At 48.8% G+C, this 16,885-nt stretch overlaps 1 protein-coding gene across 1 annotated transcript in view; it reads left to right on the forward strand.

Annotated features, from left to right (window-relative positions):
• ttn.1 (titin, tandem duplicate 1) overlaps positions 1-16,885 on the forward strand; it is a 170,205-nt gene that overhangs the window by 144,429 nt on the left and 8,891 nt on the right. The window contains exons 178-203 of the mRNA XM_068601488.1: positions 45-350; positions 538-840; positions 921-1,226; positions 1,334-3,097; positions 3,237-3,530; positions 3,671-3,955; positions 4,058-4,357; positions 4,453-6,519; positions 6,684-6,986; positions 7,072-7,377; positions 7,548-7,838; positions 7,922-8,221; positions 8,375-8,680; positions 9,764-10,066; positions 10,524-10,805; positions 10,906-11,499; positions 11,716-12,003; positions 12,164-12,463; positions 12,559-12,861; positions 13,034-13,336; positions 13,426-14,010; positions 14,096-14,398; positions 14,588-14,887; positions 14,981-15,556; positions 15,800-16,105; positions 16,275-16,880. Coding sequence (XP_068457589.1) covers positions 45-350; positions 538-840; positions 921-1,226; positions 1,334-3,097; positions 3,237-3,530; positions 3,671-3,955; positions 4,058-4,357; positions 4,453-6,519; positions 6,684-6,986; positions 7,072-7,377; positions 7,548-7,838; positions 7,922-8,221; positions 8,375-8,680; positions 9,764-10,066; positions 10,524-10,805; positions 10,906-11,499; positions 11,716-12,003; positions 12,164-12,463; positions 12,559-12,861; positions 13,034-13,336; positions 13,426-14,010; positions 14,096-14,398; positions 14,588-14,887; positions 14,981-15,556; positions 15,800-16,105; positions 16,275-16,880 — 12,180 coding nt within the window. The remainder of the gene's footprint in view (positions 1-44; positions 351-537; positions 841-920; positions 1,227-1,333; positions 3,098-3,236; positions 3,531-3,670; positions 3,956-4,057; positions 4,358-4,452; positions 6,520-6,683; positions 6,987-7,071; positions 7,378-7,547; positions 7,839-7,921; positions 8,222-8,374; positions 8,681-9,763; positions 10,067-10,523; positions 10,806-10,905; positions 11,500-11,715; positions 12,004-12,163; positions 12,464-12,558; positions 12,862-13,033; positions 13,337-13,425; positions 14,011-14,095; positions 14,399-14,587; positions 14,888-14,980; positions 15,557-15,799; positions 16,106-16,274; positions 16,881-16,885) is intronic.

The raw sequence follows: 16,885 nt of genomic DNA on the forward strand, positions 1-16,885 counted from the left end.
CATTCCTGTATTTTATGATCATATGTCACTTTTACCCCCCTTAGACAAACCTGGAATCCCAGCCGGTGCCATTGTATTCAACTCCATCACAGCAGACAGGATGACCTTCAGCTGGCAGCCTGTGCCCGAGTCCGACCAGGGAGGTTTCCCAGTGACCCACTACATTGTTGAGAGGCGTGAAACCAGCCGAGTGGTTTGGTCGACAATTTCAGACCAACAAGAGGTGACATGCGTCACCGTCAGCAAGCTGCTGCGTGGAAATGAGTATGTGTTCCGCGTAATGGCCGTTAATAAGTGCGGCGTTGGAGAGCCACTGGTGTCAGAGCCGGTCATTGCTAAGAACGCCTTTGGTAAGTTTTGGGTTGTAGAATGCCGTGAATTTGTATATTTATGTCAGTGTGAGGGTGCTGTTTAGGTAACAATCTACATACACTCAATGCGTTACTCTGCAGCACTCATCTATTGTTCTTGTGGCTTATACTAAATCTTTGATTTAATTTAGTAATTTCTTGACATCTCTGTTTCACAATTTGATAGTAACTCCTGGGCAGCCTCATACTCCTGAGGTGAATATCATCACCAAGTCCACTATGGTGGTGGAATGGGACAAGCCAGGTGTAGACGGAGGTAGCACAGTGACGGGCTACTACCTGGAGAGACGCGACAAGAAGAGCTTGCGCTGGATCAGAGTTTACAAAGACCCTGTCGCTGACATCAAACAGACCGTCTACCATCTGACAGAAGGAAACGAGTACCAGTATCGCATCTGTGCCATTAACAGGGCCGGAGAGGGTCCGTTCTCTGATGCATCAGACTACTACAAGGCTGCTGACCCAGTTGGTAAGTGGTCTAATATGTACAGATTTCCAACAAAACAGGAGATAAATACAGTGCACTAAAGAAATACATTCTACTAACAGATCTACCAGATGAGCCTTGCAAGCTGAAGGTGGTGGACTCCACCAAGACATCCATCACCTTGGGCTGGTCCAAGCCCGAATGGGATGGAGGCAGTGAGGTCACCAGCTACGTGGTGGAGAAGCTTGTTGAGGGAGAAACAGAGTGGGCTATGATTACCTCCAGGGGAGAGGTCAAGACAACAGAATACACAGTACACGACTTAAAACCAGATGTCAACTACTTCTTCAGAGTCTCTGCTGTCAACAGTGCTGGCCATGGAGAGCCTCTGGAGATGACAGAGCCCGTGCAAGCTAAGGACATCCTGGGTAAATTAATCAAAAAAATTGAAAATGTGAAGTGTGTTCAGTATGTAACACATATGGCTGGTTCATTTTTAGAGTGTGACAATGTCTATTGTTCATGACTTTCACAGAGGCGGCCCAGATTGACTCAGATGTGGCCATGAGAACTCATTATATTGTGAAGGCTGGCAAGGATGTGGAGCTTTCTGTTCCTCTAAAGGGCAGACCGGCTCCCACTGCTTCCTGGAGTAAGGGAGAAGAATGCATCGACAAGGACCCCAAATACGAGTTCCACCACTCGGACACCGCCACGGTTCTTGTAATGCGTGAGGTGACCAGGCTGGACACCGGAAAGTACACCTTGAAGATAGAGAATGGTGTCGGAGAGCCAAAGTCGCTAACCCTGTCCATGAAGGTCCAGGATACTCCATCTCAGTGCAAGAGCCTGGTCCTGAAGGACGTGACCCGTGGAAAGGTTACTCTCTGCTGGGAGCCTCCACTTCTTGACGGCGGTGCTGAGATCACAAACTACATTGTTGAGAAAAGGGACTCTTCCAAGAGATCCTACTCTGCAGTGGCAAGCAAATGCACAGACACAACATACACCATTGAAGACCTCTCAGAGAAGACATCCTTCTTCTTCCGCGTGTTAGCAGAGAATGAGAACGGTGTTGGTGATCCATGTGACACACTGGAGCCTGTGAAGGCCACGGAGACTCCAGGGCCAGTCAAGGAGGTTTCTATGAAGGATTCATCAAAGACCTCTGTCACTCTGCAGTGGCTGAAGCCCGATTACGACGGCGGCAGCATCATCTCTGACTACGTCATTGAGCAGAAGCTCAAGGACCAGGAATGGTCTTTGGGAGGGACCAGCAGACCGTGTGAGTTTGAAGTGAAGAAACTCAAGGAGCACTCAGAGGTGTTCTTCAGAGTTGCTGCCAGGAATGAGAAGGGACAAGGCGACTTTGTTGAGATTGGGCCAATCAAGGTTATTGACTACATTATCACACCTGAGGCCAGCCTGGCAGAGTACCCAAGTGGCCGTATCAATGTTCGTCTGGGTCACAATGTGCACATCGAGCTTCCATACATCGGTAAACCTAAACCTTCTATCCTGTGGCTGAAGGACAACATGCCTCTAAAGGAGAGTGACCTAATCCGCTTTAAGAAGACAGAAAACAAAGCCACCCTAATGATTAAGAATGTAACTAAGGACAACGAGGGTAAATACACTCTGACCCTTGACAATAAAGTCTACAGGAAATCCTTCCACATCTATGTTGCTACACTTGGACCTCCATCAAAGCCTGTTGGACCCATCCGCCTGGATGAAGTGAGAGCTGAGAGCATCATGATCTCCTGGGATGAACCCAATGACGACGGTGGTGGAGACATCTCCTGCTACGCTGTGGAGAAGCGTGACACCTCCCAGTCTGACTGGAAGATGGCCTGTTCCAGTGTCGAGGACACTCAGTTTAAGGTCGCCAACCTGATCAAGGGTATCCAGTACCAGTTCAGAGTGCGTGCTGAGAACAGATACGGTGTCAGCGAGCCTCTTATCTCACAGATGGTCATTGCCAAGCACCAGTTCAGGCCTCCAGGCCCACCGGGCAAGCCCGTTGTATACAACATCACCAACGATGGCATGACTATCCAGTGGGAGCAGCCCATCTATGATGGTGGTACCCCCATCCAGGGTTTCCATGTGGAGAAGAGGGAAAAGAACAGCATCATGTGGCAGAAGGTGAACACTATCCTGATCAAAGAAACGGATTACAGAATCTCAGAACTCATTGAAGGTCTTGAGTACTCCTTCAGAGTCTACGCCCAGAATGATGCCGGCATCAGCCGAATGAGTGACGAGAGCAAGCCGATCATGGCGGTCAGTCCTGTCGGTGAGTGCAGATTCAGACCATCATATTATTTTGTTTCTTTGTTATACTTATAGCATGCAGAATATTGGAACAATAGCTATAGTTCTTAACAAAACACTTCAGCAAAAATAAATTCAAAGCTTCATCTGATTTCTTCCAGATCCTCCTGGTCAGCCCGACTACATTGATGTGACAAGTGACTCCGTGACGCTGAAATGGGATGCCCCCAAACGGGATGGTGGTAGCAAGATTACCAGCTACAGCATTGAGAAACGCCAAGGACATGGACGCTGGTTCAAGGCCAACTTGTCTGAGGTACACGATTGCCAGCACACGGTCACTGGGCTGGCAACAAATGAACGCTATGAGTTCAAAGTGACGGCTAGAAATGCCATCGGGGTCGTCAGTCCTCCCTCCAACTCCTCGGGCTTGATTGTGGTCAGAAGTGAGAATGGTGAGTAGAAAGAACTTGGAGGATTACTGTAATATCAGAAGTTTAAATGTGTTCCTCGCTATTTCTTTGTCATTCAACTTTGAGTTGTCACATTTTTTGCTAATTACCGTCCTAATACATTTCCATTTCCTTTAAACCAGCTTCTCCAAACATTGAGTTTGGCCCAGAGTACTTCGAGGGTTTGACGGTCAAGGCAGGAGACAACATTAGGCTCAAGGTTACCATCACTGGACGCCCTGTTCCCAAGGTCGTCTGGTTCAGAGACGATGTGGAGGTCACCAAAAAGATGATGGACATCATCAATGTTGCTGGATCCAGCACCCTGTTCGTCAGGGACGCTGATCGTAGCCACAGTGGCCACTACACTGTGGAGGCCACGAACGGGTCTGGAAGCAGGAAGGAGGGCATCCTTGTTCAAGTCCAAGGTACGCAGTTTTGGCAGCTTTAGGCTTTATAACACAGTGCTATTTTGCACTCATTTATTTATTCATGTTATAACTCCAATCTCTCTCTAATGTGTGTTGCAGACACACCTGGGGAGCCGGTGGGACCCATCACCTTCAGCAACATCTCAGAGGGTAAATGCACTCTTACTTGGAACAAACCAGTGAACGACGGCTGCTCAGAGATTACACATTACATCATCGAGAAGCGAGAGACTGCCAAGATCTCCTGGTCTTTGGTGTCTGACGAATGTACAGAGTGCACCTTTAATGTAACCAAGCTCATCAAGACCAACGAGTACCAGTTCAGGGCCTCTGCTGTGAACAAGTTTGGAGTCGGCAGACCTTTGGAGTCCAGCCCCGTCATTGCACAGATGCAATACAGTAAGTGGAAACTTTTTTTTAAATGTGATATTTATGTTTTTAGTTTTATTTATTTTACAGATAATGCACTAATCTATCAACATTGTTTCCCTCAGCTACTCCTGATGCTCCAGGCACTCCTGATGCTACTGAGACGACCGGAGAGAGCATCACACTGTCCTGGACAGCGCCAACGTCTGACGGAGGAAACCCCATTCAGTATTACCTCCTGGAGAAACGGGAAAAGAAAACTGTCCGGTTCTACAAGGTGACTACCAAGAAGCCCCTCATTGAATGTGCTCACAAGGTGCTCCACCTGACAGAGGACATGGAGTACGAGTTCCGAGTCATGGCCGTGAACGACGCCGGTGTTGGAGCTCCAAGCAACATCTCCATGCCGATCAAAGCCGCCGAGCCAAAGGATATTCCATGTGCTCCGTCTGTGGTCTGTGTGTCTGACTCCACCAACACCTCCATCAGCCTGGAATGGTCCAGGCCTGCTGACGACGGGGGCATGGAGATCATGGGCTACATTATTGAAATGGTAAAGGGAGAAGAGACCGAATGGAAGAGAGTAAACGAGGAGCTGGTGGCAGAAACTAATTACACGGTGACTGGTCTGGAGACAGGAGCGGAGTACAGGTTTCATGTTGCAGCTATGAACCATGTGGGTCGAGGCGAGGACAAGGAGATCCCAGAGCCGGCTCAGGCTGTGGACAGGCTGACGCCGCCACAGGTGGATATTGACGCCACCTTCAGGCAGACACACATTGTCAAGCCTGGAGGCTCAGTGTGCTTGGGCATTCACTTCAGAGGAAAGCCAATTCCCAACGCCACTTGGGTGAAGGAAGAAGGCGAGCTGGGTGCCATGTCAGAGGTCACAACTACAGACGGCTACAGTTCTTTAAGCATTGAGAACTGCTCAAGAAATGATACAGGCAAATACTCTGTTAACCTGGAGAACGCTAGTGGCAGCAAGGCCGTTACCTTCACTGTGAAGGTCATGGACACTCCTGGACCGCCACAAGGCGTTGTCTTAAAGGAGGTTTCCAGGGGCTCGGTCACACTCATCTGGGAGCCTCCTCTCAATGACGGCGGAGCACGAATCCATCACTATATCGTTGAGAGGCGCGAGGCTAGCCGCCGCACGTGGCAGCAGTCTGGTGGCAAATGCAAGCAGCACGTCCTGAAGATCCAGGACCTGCTGGAGGGAGTGCCATACTTCTTTAGGGTCTCAGCCGAGAACCAGCACGGCGTGGGTGAGGCGCTTGAGCTCACTGAGCCTGTCATTGCCACCGCAGAGCCAGCATCTCCAAAGAGAATGGACATCCTGGACACCACAGACAGCTCTGTGTCTCTGGGCTGGCTGAAACCAGAGCATGACGGCGGCAGCCGCATCCAGTGTTACATCATTGAGGCCAAGGCAAAGGGTACAGACAAGTGGGTAGTGGTTGCCAACACCAATAACCTCACCTATGTGGTTGAAAAGCTCAACAAGGGGGATGAGTATGACTTCCGTGTGAAGGCCAAGAATGAATCTGGTACCAGCACACCCAGAGAAACTCTGGTTCCTGTGCTGGTCAAAGAGCCTCACATTGAACCCGCCGCTGACCTCAGTGACATCACCAACCAGCTCATTACATGTAGCTCTGGCAAAACCTTCATCATTGATGTTCCCATCAGTGGAAGACCTGCTCCTAAGGTCACCTGGAAGCTAGAAGAGATGAGGCTGAAGAACTCTGACAGAGTCTCCATCCAAACAACAAAGGACAGAACCAGCATCTCAGTCAAGGAGGCCATGAGAGGAGATGGTGGTAAATACTACCTGACTCTGGAGAACATAGCTGGAACCAGGACCTTCACTATTGAAGTTAATGTCACAGGTAGACCCACTCCTCCAACCGGACCCATCGAAATCTCATCCATCACCTCTGAGTCCTGCGTCATCAACTGGGAACCACCAGAGGACGACGGTGGCACCGCAATCACCAACTACATCGTGGAGAAGCGAGAGTCCGGCTCCACCGCCTGGCAGCTGATCAACTCCAGCGTCAAGCGCACAACTCTGGATGTCAGTCACCTGACCAAGTACATGCAGTACACGTTCAGGGTCTCTGCTGAGAACAGATTTGGTGTCAGCAAGCACACTGAGTCTGAGACGATTGTTGCAGAGCATCCTTTCAGTAAGTACTACTCCACACACTTCACAAATGTAACGCATGAATAATAAAGAAATACTTTTAAAGCATTTCTTTGACTGTTAATACCTGTAAAAAGTATTCTACCAAATCAGGCTGGCATTAAGGTGACTTTGAGATGATGACAAAATCCCTTTTTTTAATCACAGCCCCTCCTGGCCCTCCAACAAGGCCTTCAGTGTTCAATGTCACCGCTAACACAATGACCCTCAAATGGGAGGAGCCCTATCATGACGGCGGAAGTAAGGTGACGGGCTACTGGATCGAGAAGAAGGAAAGGAACAATATCCTGTGGGTGAGGGAGAACAAGATCCCTTGCTTTGACTGCTACTGCAAGATGGAGGGCCTGGTTGAAGGCCTGGAGTACCAGTTCAGGGTTTATGCCATGAACAGTGCTGGACTGAGCAAAGCCAGCGAGGCCTCCAAGGGAGCAGTCGCTCAAAACCCAGTTGGTGAGTTTCAGCAGCTTAGAGTCATGCTATCAAGTGGCTTGCTAGTTCATACTCCATTAATCCAACATGTCTGATCTGTTTTTAGATTCACCAAGTAAGCCAGAAGTCACAAACGTCACAAGATCCACTGTGTCCCTCAAATGGTCGGCTCCACTGAATGATGGTGGTAGTCCGATCGTGGGCTACATCATTGAGCGCAAGCCGTACACTTTGACCGGTGAAGGCCGCTGGCTCAAGTGTAACTACACCAACGTGATAGAAACGTTCTACACCGTGACCGCCCTGGGAGAAGGAGAGCCCTACGAGTTCAGAGTCATCGCCAAGAACGCCAACCAGGTCTTCAGCATCCCCTCAGCGTCCACGGGGTCTGTGCAGTGCAAGACCGACTTCGGTAAGATTTGCATCCGAGATTGTGATACAAGACCATCAATCAATCACAATCAAGTATTTAATGAAACAATAACATGAAGATGAAAAAGTCCAACGTGTTAAGTTAGCGTGAGCAACACCTCGAGGCTCAAACATGGAGAATGAATCATGTTCCTTTGTTCCACCCAACAGAGCCTCCAAAGGCCCAACTGGACAGCAAACTCCTGTCCGAAACCGTCACGGTCAGAGCCGGTTCAGACCTGGTTCTGGACGCCGCAGTGGGAGGCAGACCGGACCCCAAGGCTTCCTGGTCAAAGGGCAGCAGGGATCTGGAGTTGTGTGAAAAGTACCACCTGCAGTACACCAACACCAAGGCCATGGCCATCATCAAGTTCTGTGACAGAGAAGACACCGGAAAGTACATCCTGACGGTCCGGAACGTGAGCGGAACAAAGACCGCTGAGGTCAACGTCAAAGTGCTCGGTATGAGAGAATGCTTTGTGTTCAGTATTAGTTTGTCATAGTTATCTTGAGATATGACAATGAACTCACCTGTTTCTTTCCAGACACCCCTGGAGTCTGTGAAGGCTGCCTTGAGATCAGCAAGATCACGGAGGAGTCGTGCACCCTGAGCTGGAAGCCTCCTCTGGAGGACGGCGGTGACGACATCTCACACTACATCGCAGAGAGGCGAGACACCAACAGACTCAACTGGGTCATCATGCACGCCGAGTGCAAAGAGCTCACCTGCAACATCACCGGCCTGTTCAAGAACACAGAGTACCTGTTCAGAGTCCGGGCGGTCAACAAGTACGGAGCTGGAGTCCTCTTGCAGTCTGAGCCCATGGTGGCCAGAAACACTTTCAGTAAGTGATTATTGTTGATAATATCATCAAATCCTGCTATTTCATCTCAAAACAAGGGTCCCATGAAAATGAAAGCAAGACAAAACCCCTGAGAGACTATTACACTTCAATTCTCATAACGTCTAACACTGAATTGCCTTTTCTGTCCTCCAGCTGTGCCAACTCCTCCCGGCGCTCCAGAGATCCTGGTGTCAGGAAAAGACTTCGCCACCATCGAGTGGCTGAAGCCGGAGAGCGATGGCGGCAGCCCGCTGGTGCACTACCTGGTGGAGAGGCGTGAGAGGAAGAGCGCCCGCTGGGTGAAGGTCAACCGGGACGGAGCGTTCCTGGACACCTTGCTGAAGGTGTCCGGCTTGACCGAAGGCAACATCTACCAGTTCAGAGTGACAGCCATCAATAAGGCCGGAGAGAGCGAGGCCAGCGAGATCTCTCTGTATGCTGTCTGCAGAGTGCCAACATGTGAGTCTGTTCACACCCGTCACATGGCCATGTTGAAACCACATCAGTAGATCCCTTTAGATACCACAGATCTATTGATCTCCTGCAGGGTTTCAAAGGCTCATGGAAAACTTGGAACAGTTCTGGAGTTTAAAATGGTTATTTCCTTAAAAATGAAATCCACAAAGTTGTGTAAAAGTGGTGTAATTGTGTTATATTCATGTGTTCATGACGTTCATTTAGTTATAAATAATGAATCTGCTTTTAAAAGAAAGAGGCTCAACATATCAGCAGCATACATACAGGCATCTATATAAATGTTTATTCTTTTAATCAACTATTGTCTCTCATTCATTTGAGTCATTTAAGGTTTACTGTATGCTTTGAATCCTCATTGTTAGTTTAAATACTACATTTTATCACTTTTTACTGTCTACACACACATTTCACACAATGTTTGATCATGAACATTTAGTTTAAAGTCATGAACATTTAGTTTAAAGTCATGAACATTTAGTTTAAAGTCTTGAACATTTGGTTTAAAGTCATGAACATTTGGTTTAAAGTCATGAACATTTAGTTTAAAGTCATGAACATTTAGTTTAAAGTCATGAACATTTAGTTTAAAGTCATGAACATTTGGTTTAAAGTCATGAACATTTAGTTTAAAGTCATGAACATTTAGTTTAAAGTTATGAACATTTAGTTTAAAGTTATGAACATTTGGTTTAAAGTCATGAACATTTAGTTTAAAGTCATGAACATTTAGTTTAAAGTCATGAACATTTGGTTTAAAGTCATGAACATTTGGTTTAAAGTCATGAACATTTGGTTTAAAGTCATAAACATTTAGTTTAAAGTCATGAACATTTAGTTTAAAGTCATGAACATTTAGTTTAAAGTCATGAACATTTGGTTTAAAGTCATGAACATTTGGTTTAAAGTCATGAACATTTGGTTTAAAGTCATAAACATTTAGTTTAAAGTCATGAACATTTAGTTTAAAGTCATGAACATTTAGTTTAAAGTCATGAACATTTGGTTTAAAGTCATGGAAAAGTCTTTGTCAGGATGTGAACCCTGTCCTGTGTCCTCCCCTCTCAGGCACCCCCGCTCCTCCTTCCATCCCTCGTATCACCGACACTCACGCCGACAGCGTCAGCCTGGCCTGGTCGCGCCCCGTGGAGGACGGAGGAGCAGAAGTGATGGGCTACATCCTGGAGGTGCAGGAGGCCGGAGCAGAGGAATGGAAGAAGGCCCATGAGAAGACTTTACGCGCCGCAGAGCACGTGGTGACCGGACTCTCTGCAGGAAAGAAGTACTGCTTCAGAGTCGCCGGCATCAACATCAACGGCACCGGAGACTTCAGTGAGCCGTGTGCTGAGACTGAGCCGGTAGAGAGACTTGGTAAGGAAGTCACCTTTATAGAGACGAGATGTATCATATTAATGATAATAATAACATTAATAATGCATTTCATTTTTCATTTCCTTGCCACAGAGCCAATATATTGTAAAAACATAGTTAAAGCAACCCATAATTAAAGAAAATGAATAGCCGACAATAAATCAACACGGTAAAACATACCTTGCTGAATAAAAATGTTGTTAGGCCGGTCTTAAGAGTTCAGTGTCTTTATACTTCCTCATGTTTCTTATACTTCTTTGCAGCAAATAAGACTTAACACTTTAATCCAACATCCCATTCACATAAATCAACATGCACACCAGGTTTAAACGAGGTTTTACTCTTGACTTTTCTTCTTCCAATGAAGTAAATATAATTAAGTAAGTCTTTAATGATGTGTTAACATTTATATTGCCAACTTTGCAAGATATTTATGAATGGTTTCTGTCTCACACAGAAACTCCTGACTTTGAGCTGCACGATGACCTGAAGAAGACCATCTGCCTGCGCGCTGGCGGATCCCTCCGCCTGCTGGTGAACGTCACCGGTCGTCCCGCTCCCGCCATCACCTGGAGCAAACCTGGCGTTGACCTCCACAACAGAGGCTTCATCGAGGTCACCGCCACGTCCACCACGCTCATCATTGATCGGGTTCACCGCTACGACGCCGGCAAGTACACGCTGGTGGCCGAGAATTCTGCCGGGAAACAGGAAGTCAACATTCTGGTCAAGGTCTATGGTAAGTTGATGAAGATGTTGCTGAACTGAATTGTCATATTACAAAGTTACAGTAGCGTTTGGAAATGTTCCATATTGACACCATGTAATCGTGTTGTCAGATACTCCTGGACCAACCGGAGCCATCAAGATCAAGGAGCTGACCAAGGAGTCTATCACCATTTCCTGGGAAGCCCCAGCTGTGGACGGCGGCGCTCCGGTCAACAACTACATCATCGAGAGGCGCGAGGCCTCCATGAGAGCCTACAAGACCGTCACTTCCAAGTGCAGTAAGACCTCGTACAAGGTCGACGGCCTCATGGAGGGCATGCTGTACTACTTCCGGGTCCTCCCCGAGAACATCTATGGTATCGGTGAGCCTTGCGAGACTCCCGACATCATCCAGGTCTGCGAGGTGCCTTTGCCGCCAAACAAGCTGGAGATGATCGACGTCACCAAGAGCACCGTGGTCCTGGGCTGGGAGAAGCCCGAACACGACGGTGGCAGCAGGCTGACGGGCTACGTCATCGAAGCCTGTAAGTTTGGCACCGACAAGTGGATGAAAGTGGCCACGCTGAAGACCACGGACTTTGAGCACACCATCGAGAAGCTGAACGAGGGCGAGCAGTACTTGTTCAGGATCCGAGCCGTCAACAGCAGAGGAGCCAGTGAGCCCAAAGAGCTCGTTACTGCCATCACTGTACAGGAACAGAGAGGTAACCGCAGAAACGTTCACTAAAAACACTCTCCCTTGCATGTCTTTCTAACTTCTTCTCTCGCAAAGCCCACGGGTTGAAGAGATAAGTTAGAAATACATGTTCAGGATTTTCTGCCGCAGTTACATTCAGCTCAGTTCATAATCGAGTTACTAAATAAAGTGGGACGCAAACCATAGTTACATTATTGTTCCATCGCTCCTTTCTCTTTCCCAGTCATGCCGGTGGTGGACTTCTCCAGTATTCCCCAGAAGGTCATCAACGTCCTGGCCGGCAAGACTCTGGAGTTGGACCTGCCCCTCATTGGCAGGCCTCCCCCAGTCTGCTCCTGGTACTTCAGAGATAACAAGCTGAAAAACACAGATCGTGTGAAGATCAAGAGCACCGGCAAGTTCTCCAAACTGTCCGTGTCCGACACCACCATTGACGACACCGGTGACTTCTCCCTGGAGGTCAAGAACGCTGTCGGTGTTATCACGGAGGTCATCAAGGTCATCATCCTCTGTAAGTAACACTCCCTCTTTTGTTGTTTTGCTTATTGCTGATGAAGTCATTTCTAAATATCCAATAAAAGGGCAATCAATACCAAATACTGTATTATCGTTTACGTTCCAGGCCATCACGTTGACTGTAACGATTAATCCTGTGAATCCTCTTTTATCAGCTAAACCTGATGAGCCACAGGGACCCATCAGGATCGATGAGATCGATGCCACCACCGTCAGCTGCAGCTGGGATCCTCCAGCCAGAGACGGCGGCGCTCCCATCAGCGGCTATGTGGTGGAGCAGCGTGACGCTCACCGGCCCGGCTGGGTGCCCGTCTGCGAGTCTGTCAGCCGACCGACCTTCAAGTTTGAGAAGCTGAACGAGGGAGACGAGTACGTCTTCCGTGCCGCTGCCATCAATCGCTACGGCACTGGAGAATTCCTTCAAACTGAGATCATCACCTGCAGGAGCTTGACGAGTAAGACTTGCTCTTTTTAGGGCCACAGGATGAGCTAATGGACAGAGAGACGTACGTCCACAGAGGTATGGTAACACGTTTCTCGTCCTCCACAGGTGTGCCTGGACTTCCTGGCCGTCCAACCATCTTTGATGTTTCTCGCGACGGCATGACCGTGGCCTGGAACCCGCCGGATGAAGACGGCGGCCTTGAGGTTTCTGGATACATCATCGAGCGCAAAGAAGTCCGGTCTGACAGATGGGTGCGTGCCAACAAGAATCCCATCACCATGACCAGATACAGGTCCACGGAGCTCATCGAGGGCCTGGAGTATGAACACAGAATCACTGCCATCAACGCCAGAGGACTCAGCAAACCCAGTCTGCTATCCAAACCAGCAGTGGCAACAGATCCCATCGGTAAGGCAACCGTTTCAAAGAAAGCCTTGTTAAGTTAAACTGTTCAGATACAACTGAATGCATAGTTGCAGTGGGGTGGCACCAACAGTCTTAAACGGGCAAACACAGACTCATCATATCTTATTTTAGCAGCTTATTTTAACATACTGACACGCTCTTCTTCCCGGCTCAGATCCACCTGGCTGCCCTCAGAACCCGAGGATCACCGACACCACCACATCCTCTGTGTCACTGGCTTGGAGTCCTCCCGATGATGAGGGAGATGCGAGGGTGGACGGTTACCTGATTGAGATGCAGAAGGTGGGCACCAATCCTTGGATCAAGTGCAACACCACGCCTTCTTTAATCTGCGAGTACACACTGACCAAAATGCCACAAGGAGAGGAGTTCAAGTTCCGTGTGATGGCCTGCAACGCCGGCGGCTCTGGAGAGCCTGCTGAAGTCCCTGGAACTGTGTCTGTGACCGAGATGCTCGGTAAGGACATTAACTACCTGCTGTCACTTGTATTTGTTCAAAACTAATCTTGAATTAAACTCATTTGTATAACTATCATTGTCCTCCAGAATCTCCTGACTATGACCTTGAGCTGAAATACAAAGACGTGTACGTGGTACGGCATGGAGGTGTGGTTAGACTCTCTCTGCCCATCAAGGGTAAACCTCAGCCAACCTGCAAGTGGTCCAAGGACAGCGGCACTATCTCCACCAAGGCCATGATCGCCTCCACGGAGGACACCAGTGAGCTGGTGATCAAGGGAGCTGAGAGGAGTGACTCTGGAGTGTACGACCTCCTGCTGGAGAATAGGGTTGGCAAGAAGAAGGCCCAAATCAAGGTGAAGGTCATCGGCCGTCCAAATGCCCCGGAGGGACCGCTGGTCTTCGAGGAGATTCAGGCCAACTCTGTCAAGGTGTGCTGGAAGATGCCCACGGACGACGGCGGCTCAGAGATCCTGGGTTACATCGTAGAAAGACGCGAGGTTGCCAGAAATGCCTGGTACACTGTGGACTCCAGAGTGACCGACACTCAGCTGGCTGTCAAGGGCTTGAAGGAGGGCACAGAGTACCACTTCAAGGTCACAGCTGAAAACTCCTTCGGTATCAGCGCCTCTCTGAAGTCAGAGCAGCCACTGGTACCCCAGGCTCCTATCTGTAAGTGTTCCTCTTCTTTAGTCTTTCAACAGCATGAGACCATTTAGTAATGACTCAAAGAATACTCTGCATTGTTTTAAACCAGGTCCCCCTGAGCCTTCAAGCACCCAGCCAGAGATCATGGACGTCACCAAGAGCTCGGTGGCCTTGGCTTGGTCCAAACCAAAGTACGACGGTGGTTCTGCCATCACTGGCTACTTTGTTGAGTACAAGCTGGTGTCCGCTGAGACGTGGTCCCGACACCAGACCAAGATCACCTCCACCATGTTTACTCTGCCCGGACTCACCCCTGACGCTGATTACCAGTTCCGTGTCGTTGCTGTCAACAACATTGGCGAGAGCGAGGCTGGTCCCGTGTCTGACCCCGTCACATGCAAGGATCCATTCGGTGAGGCTCCTCTTACTGATGATCAATAGCATCACGATAGTTGATTGTATTTTCTTCAATCATCATTTAATCAACTTTCGATAATTGTCTCTCTCTCTCAGTAAAGTTTTTCAAACAACACCAGAAGGCAAAGTGGTCATTGTTGGTGTCAGTAAGTCAACAATTATTTTTTTGCTTCTTTTCTTCCAGACAAACCAAGTCAACCAGGCGAGATCGACACAGTGAACGTAACAAAGAACTTCATCACCATCCGCTGGCAAGCACCAGAGTGCGATGGTGGAAAGGAGGTCTTGGGCTACTGGGTGGAGTACAGGAAGTCCATTGAGAGCACCTGGAAGAAGTCCAACAAGCAGAGACTGAAGGAAAAGGAGTTCACCATGTCTGGACTGGCTGAGGCAACAGAGTACGAGTTCAGAGTGTTTGCTGAGAATGAGACGGGGATGAGTAGACCTCGTAGAACTGCCACATGCATCAAGACCAAACTGAGTGGTGAGTACACTGTGATATGACTTTACTTGCTTTTCACCTTTACTATGTGTGACACACCTTTCCTAAATAATCATCCTTGTCTTGTTTGTACAGTGGAAACTAAACCAGGCCTGAGAAAGGAAATGGATGAAGTGACTACCAAGCTGGGCCAGCCTGGCGTCATGAAGTGCCAGATCATTGGCAGACCTCTCCCTGACATCAAGTGGTATCATGCCAGCAAGGAGATTGTTGAGTCTCGCAAGTATGAGATGAGCTCTGATGGCCGCAACCACTCGCTGTCTATTATGACGGATCAGCAGGAGGACGAGGGAGAGTACACCTGCAAGGCCATCAACGACGCCGGAGAAGCTGAGACTACAGGCACTCTGGTGTTGGAGGCTGCAGCGTCCTTCCACCCTGATTACCCGCTGAAGGAAACCTACTACGCTGGCCTGGGATCTACTCTGCGCATCCACGCCGTCTACATCGGCCGTCCTGAGCCAGATATCATGTGGCTGCATGGAGCCAAGACCCTGGAGAACACAGAGGACACCAGCATTGAGACCACCGAGCACTACACACACCTGGTGATCAAGAACGTGCAGCGCAGAATTCATGGAGGCAAATACAGGATCAGATTGCACAACCACTTCGGCAGGGCCGACACCGCATTCAATGTGGAGATTTACGGTATGTTGATGTGCATTTATAGCAGTTAGTACACAAAAGTATGGTGTCTGAGGGAGAGCTGCCGAAAGTCCTTCCTCCCCGCTGCTGTCAGGCTGCATCACAAGCTGAGCTCCCACGAGACAACAAACACTTACAACACTTCAATCTCTTTGGCCACTTTGGTTACATTCATCATCTTGTGCAATACATAATACATTTATAATAAATACACGTTTTTATAATGTATATCTATGCTGTTTCCAGACAAACCCGAGATCCCTCAGGGTCCCATTGTGCTGGACGCTCTCCTGAAGAACTCCGTCATCATCAGCTGGAAAGCTCCCAAGGACGACGGAGGCTGCATGATTACCAACTACATTGTGGAGAAGCGTGAGGACAAAGAGGGCACCGAGTGGGACCTGGTGTCGTCATCCATCAACGGCATCTCCTGCCGCGTGGCCAATCTTGTCGACAGCGCCGGATACTTCTTCCGTGTGTACGCCCAGAACCGCTATGGCAACAGTGAGCCGCTGGAACTCGCATCCCCAATCCTGATCAAGAGCCAGCTGGGTAAGTTTAATGCAATATCCAATCCATCTGTCTAAATACTTAGTGAATTCATTATTTGACTTACAATGTGAGCATATGACTTTAATACACCTCATGAATCCACATGTTAAGAGGTACTTATGTATACTGCAAAGGTCCTGACAATGGTTTCATATATTCTGGTCCACAGAGAAACCTTCACCACCTCTGTCACCGGTTGTTTCTGGAATCACCAAGGACTCCTGCGTGGTTTCCTGGAGGCCTCCACTCAGCGATGGCGGCTCCAAGATTAAGAGTTATTGCCTTGAGAAGAAGCACAAGAAGGACAAAAAGGAATGGAGCGATTGGACTCCAGTGACCACAGACGAGATCAAACAGACGGTGTTCTCCGTCAAGCGCCTCACTGAGGGCGTTGAGTGTATCTTCCGTGTGAAGTGCGAAAACCTCGGGGGACAGAGTGACTTCAGCGAGGAGACCGCCGCCATCGTTCCAGCCGCAGCTGTTGAGATTCGTGCTCCTGCTTTCAAGGAAGAGCTGAGGAACATGAGTGTCAAGTTCAAGAGCAATGCTACCCTCGTCTGCAAGATCACAGGTCAACCCAAGCCTGTGATTAAATGGTTCAGACGAGGAAAGGAGGTCCACTCCGATGGCAAAAAGATTAAGATACAGGAGTTCAAGGGAGGTTACCACCAGCTGGTCATCACCGAGGCTGATGATGAAGACTCCACCGTGTACCAGGTCAGGGCCACCAACCAGGGAGGCTCCATCTGTGCTACAGTCTCTCTGGATGTGGAAAGTAAG

Source organism: Clinocottus analis, unplaced genomic scaffold (assembly GCF_023055335.1).
Source record: "Clinocottus analis isolate CAN_PGR_092001 unplaced genomic scaffold, fCliAna1.0.p SCAF_50, whole genome shotgun sequence".
Lineage (NCBI taxonomy): Eukaryota > Metazoa > Chordata > Actinopteri > Perciformes > Cottidae > Clinocottus > Clinocottus analis.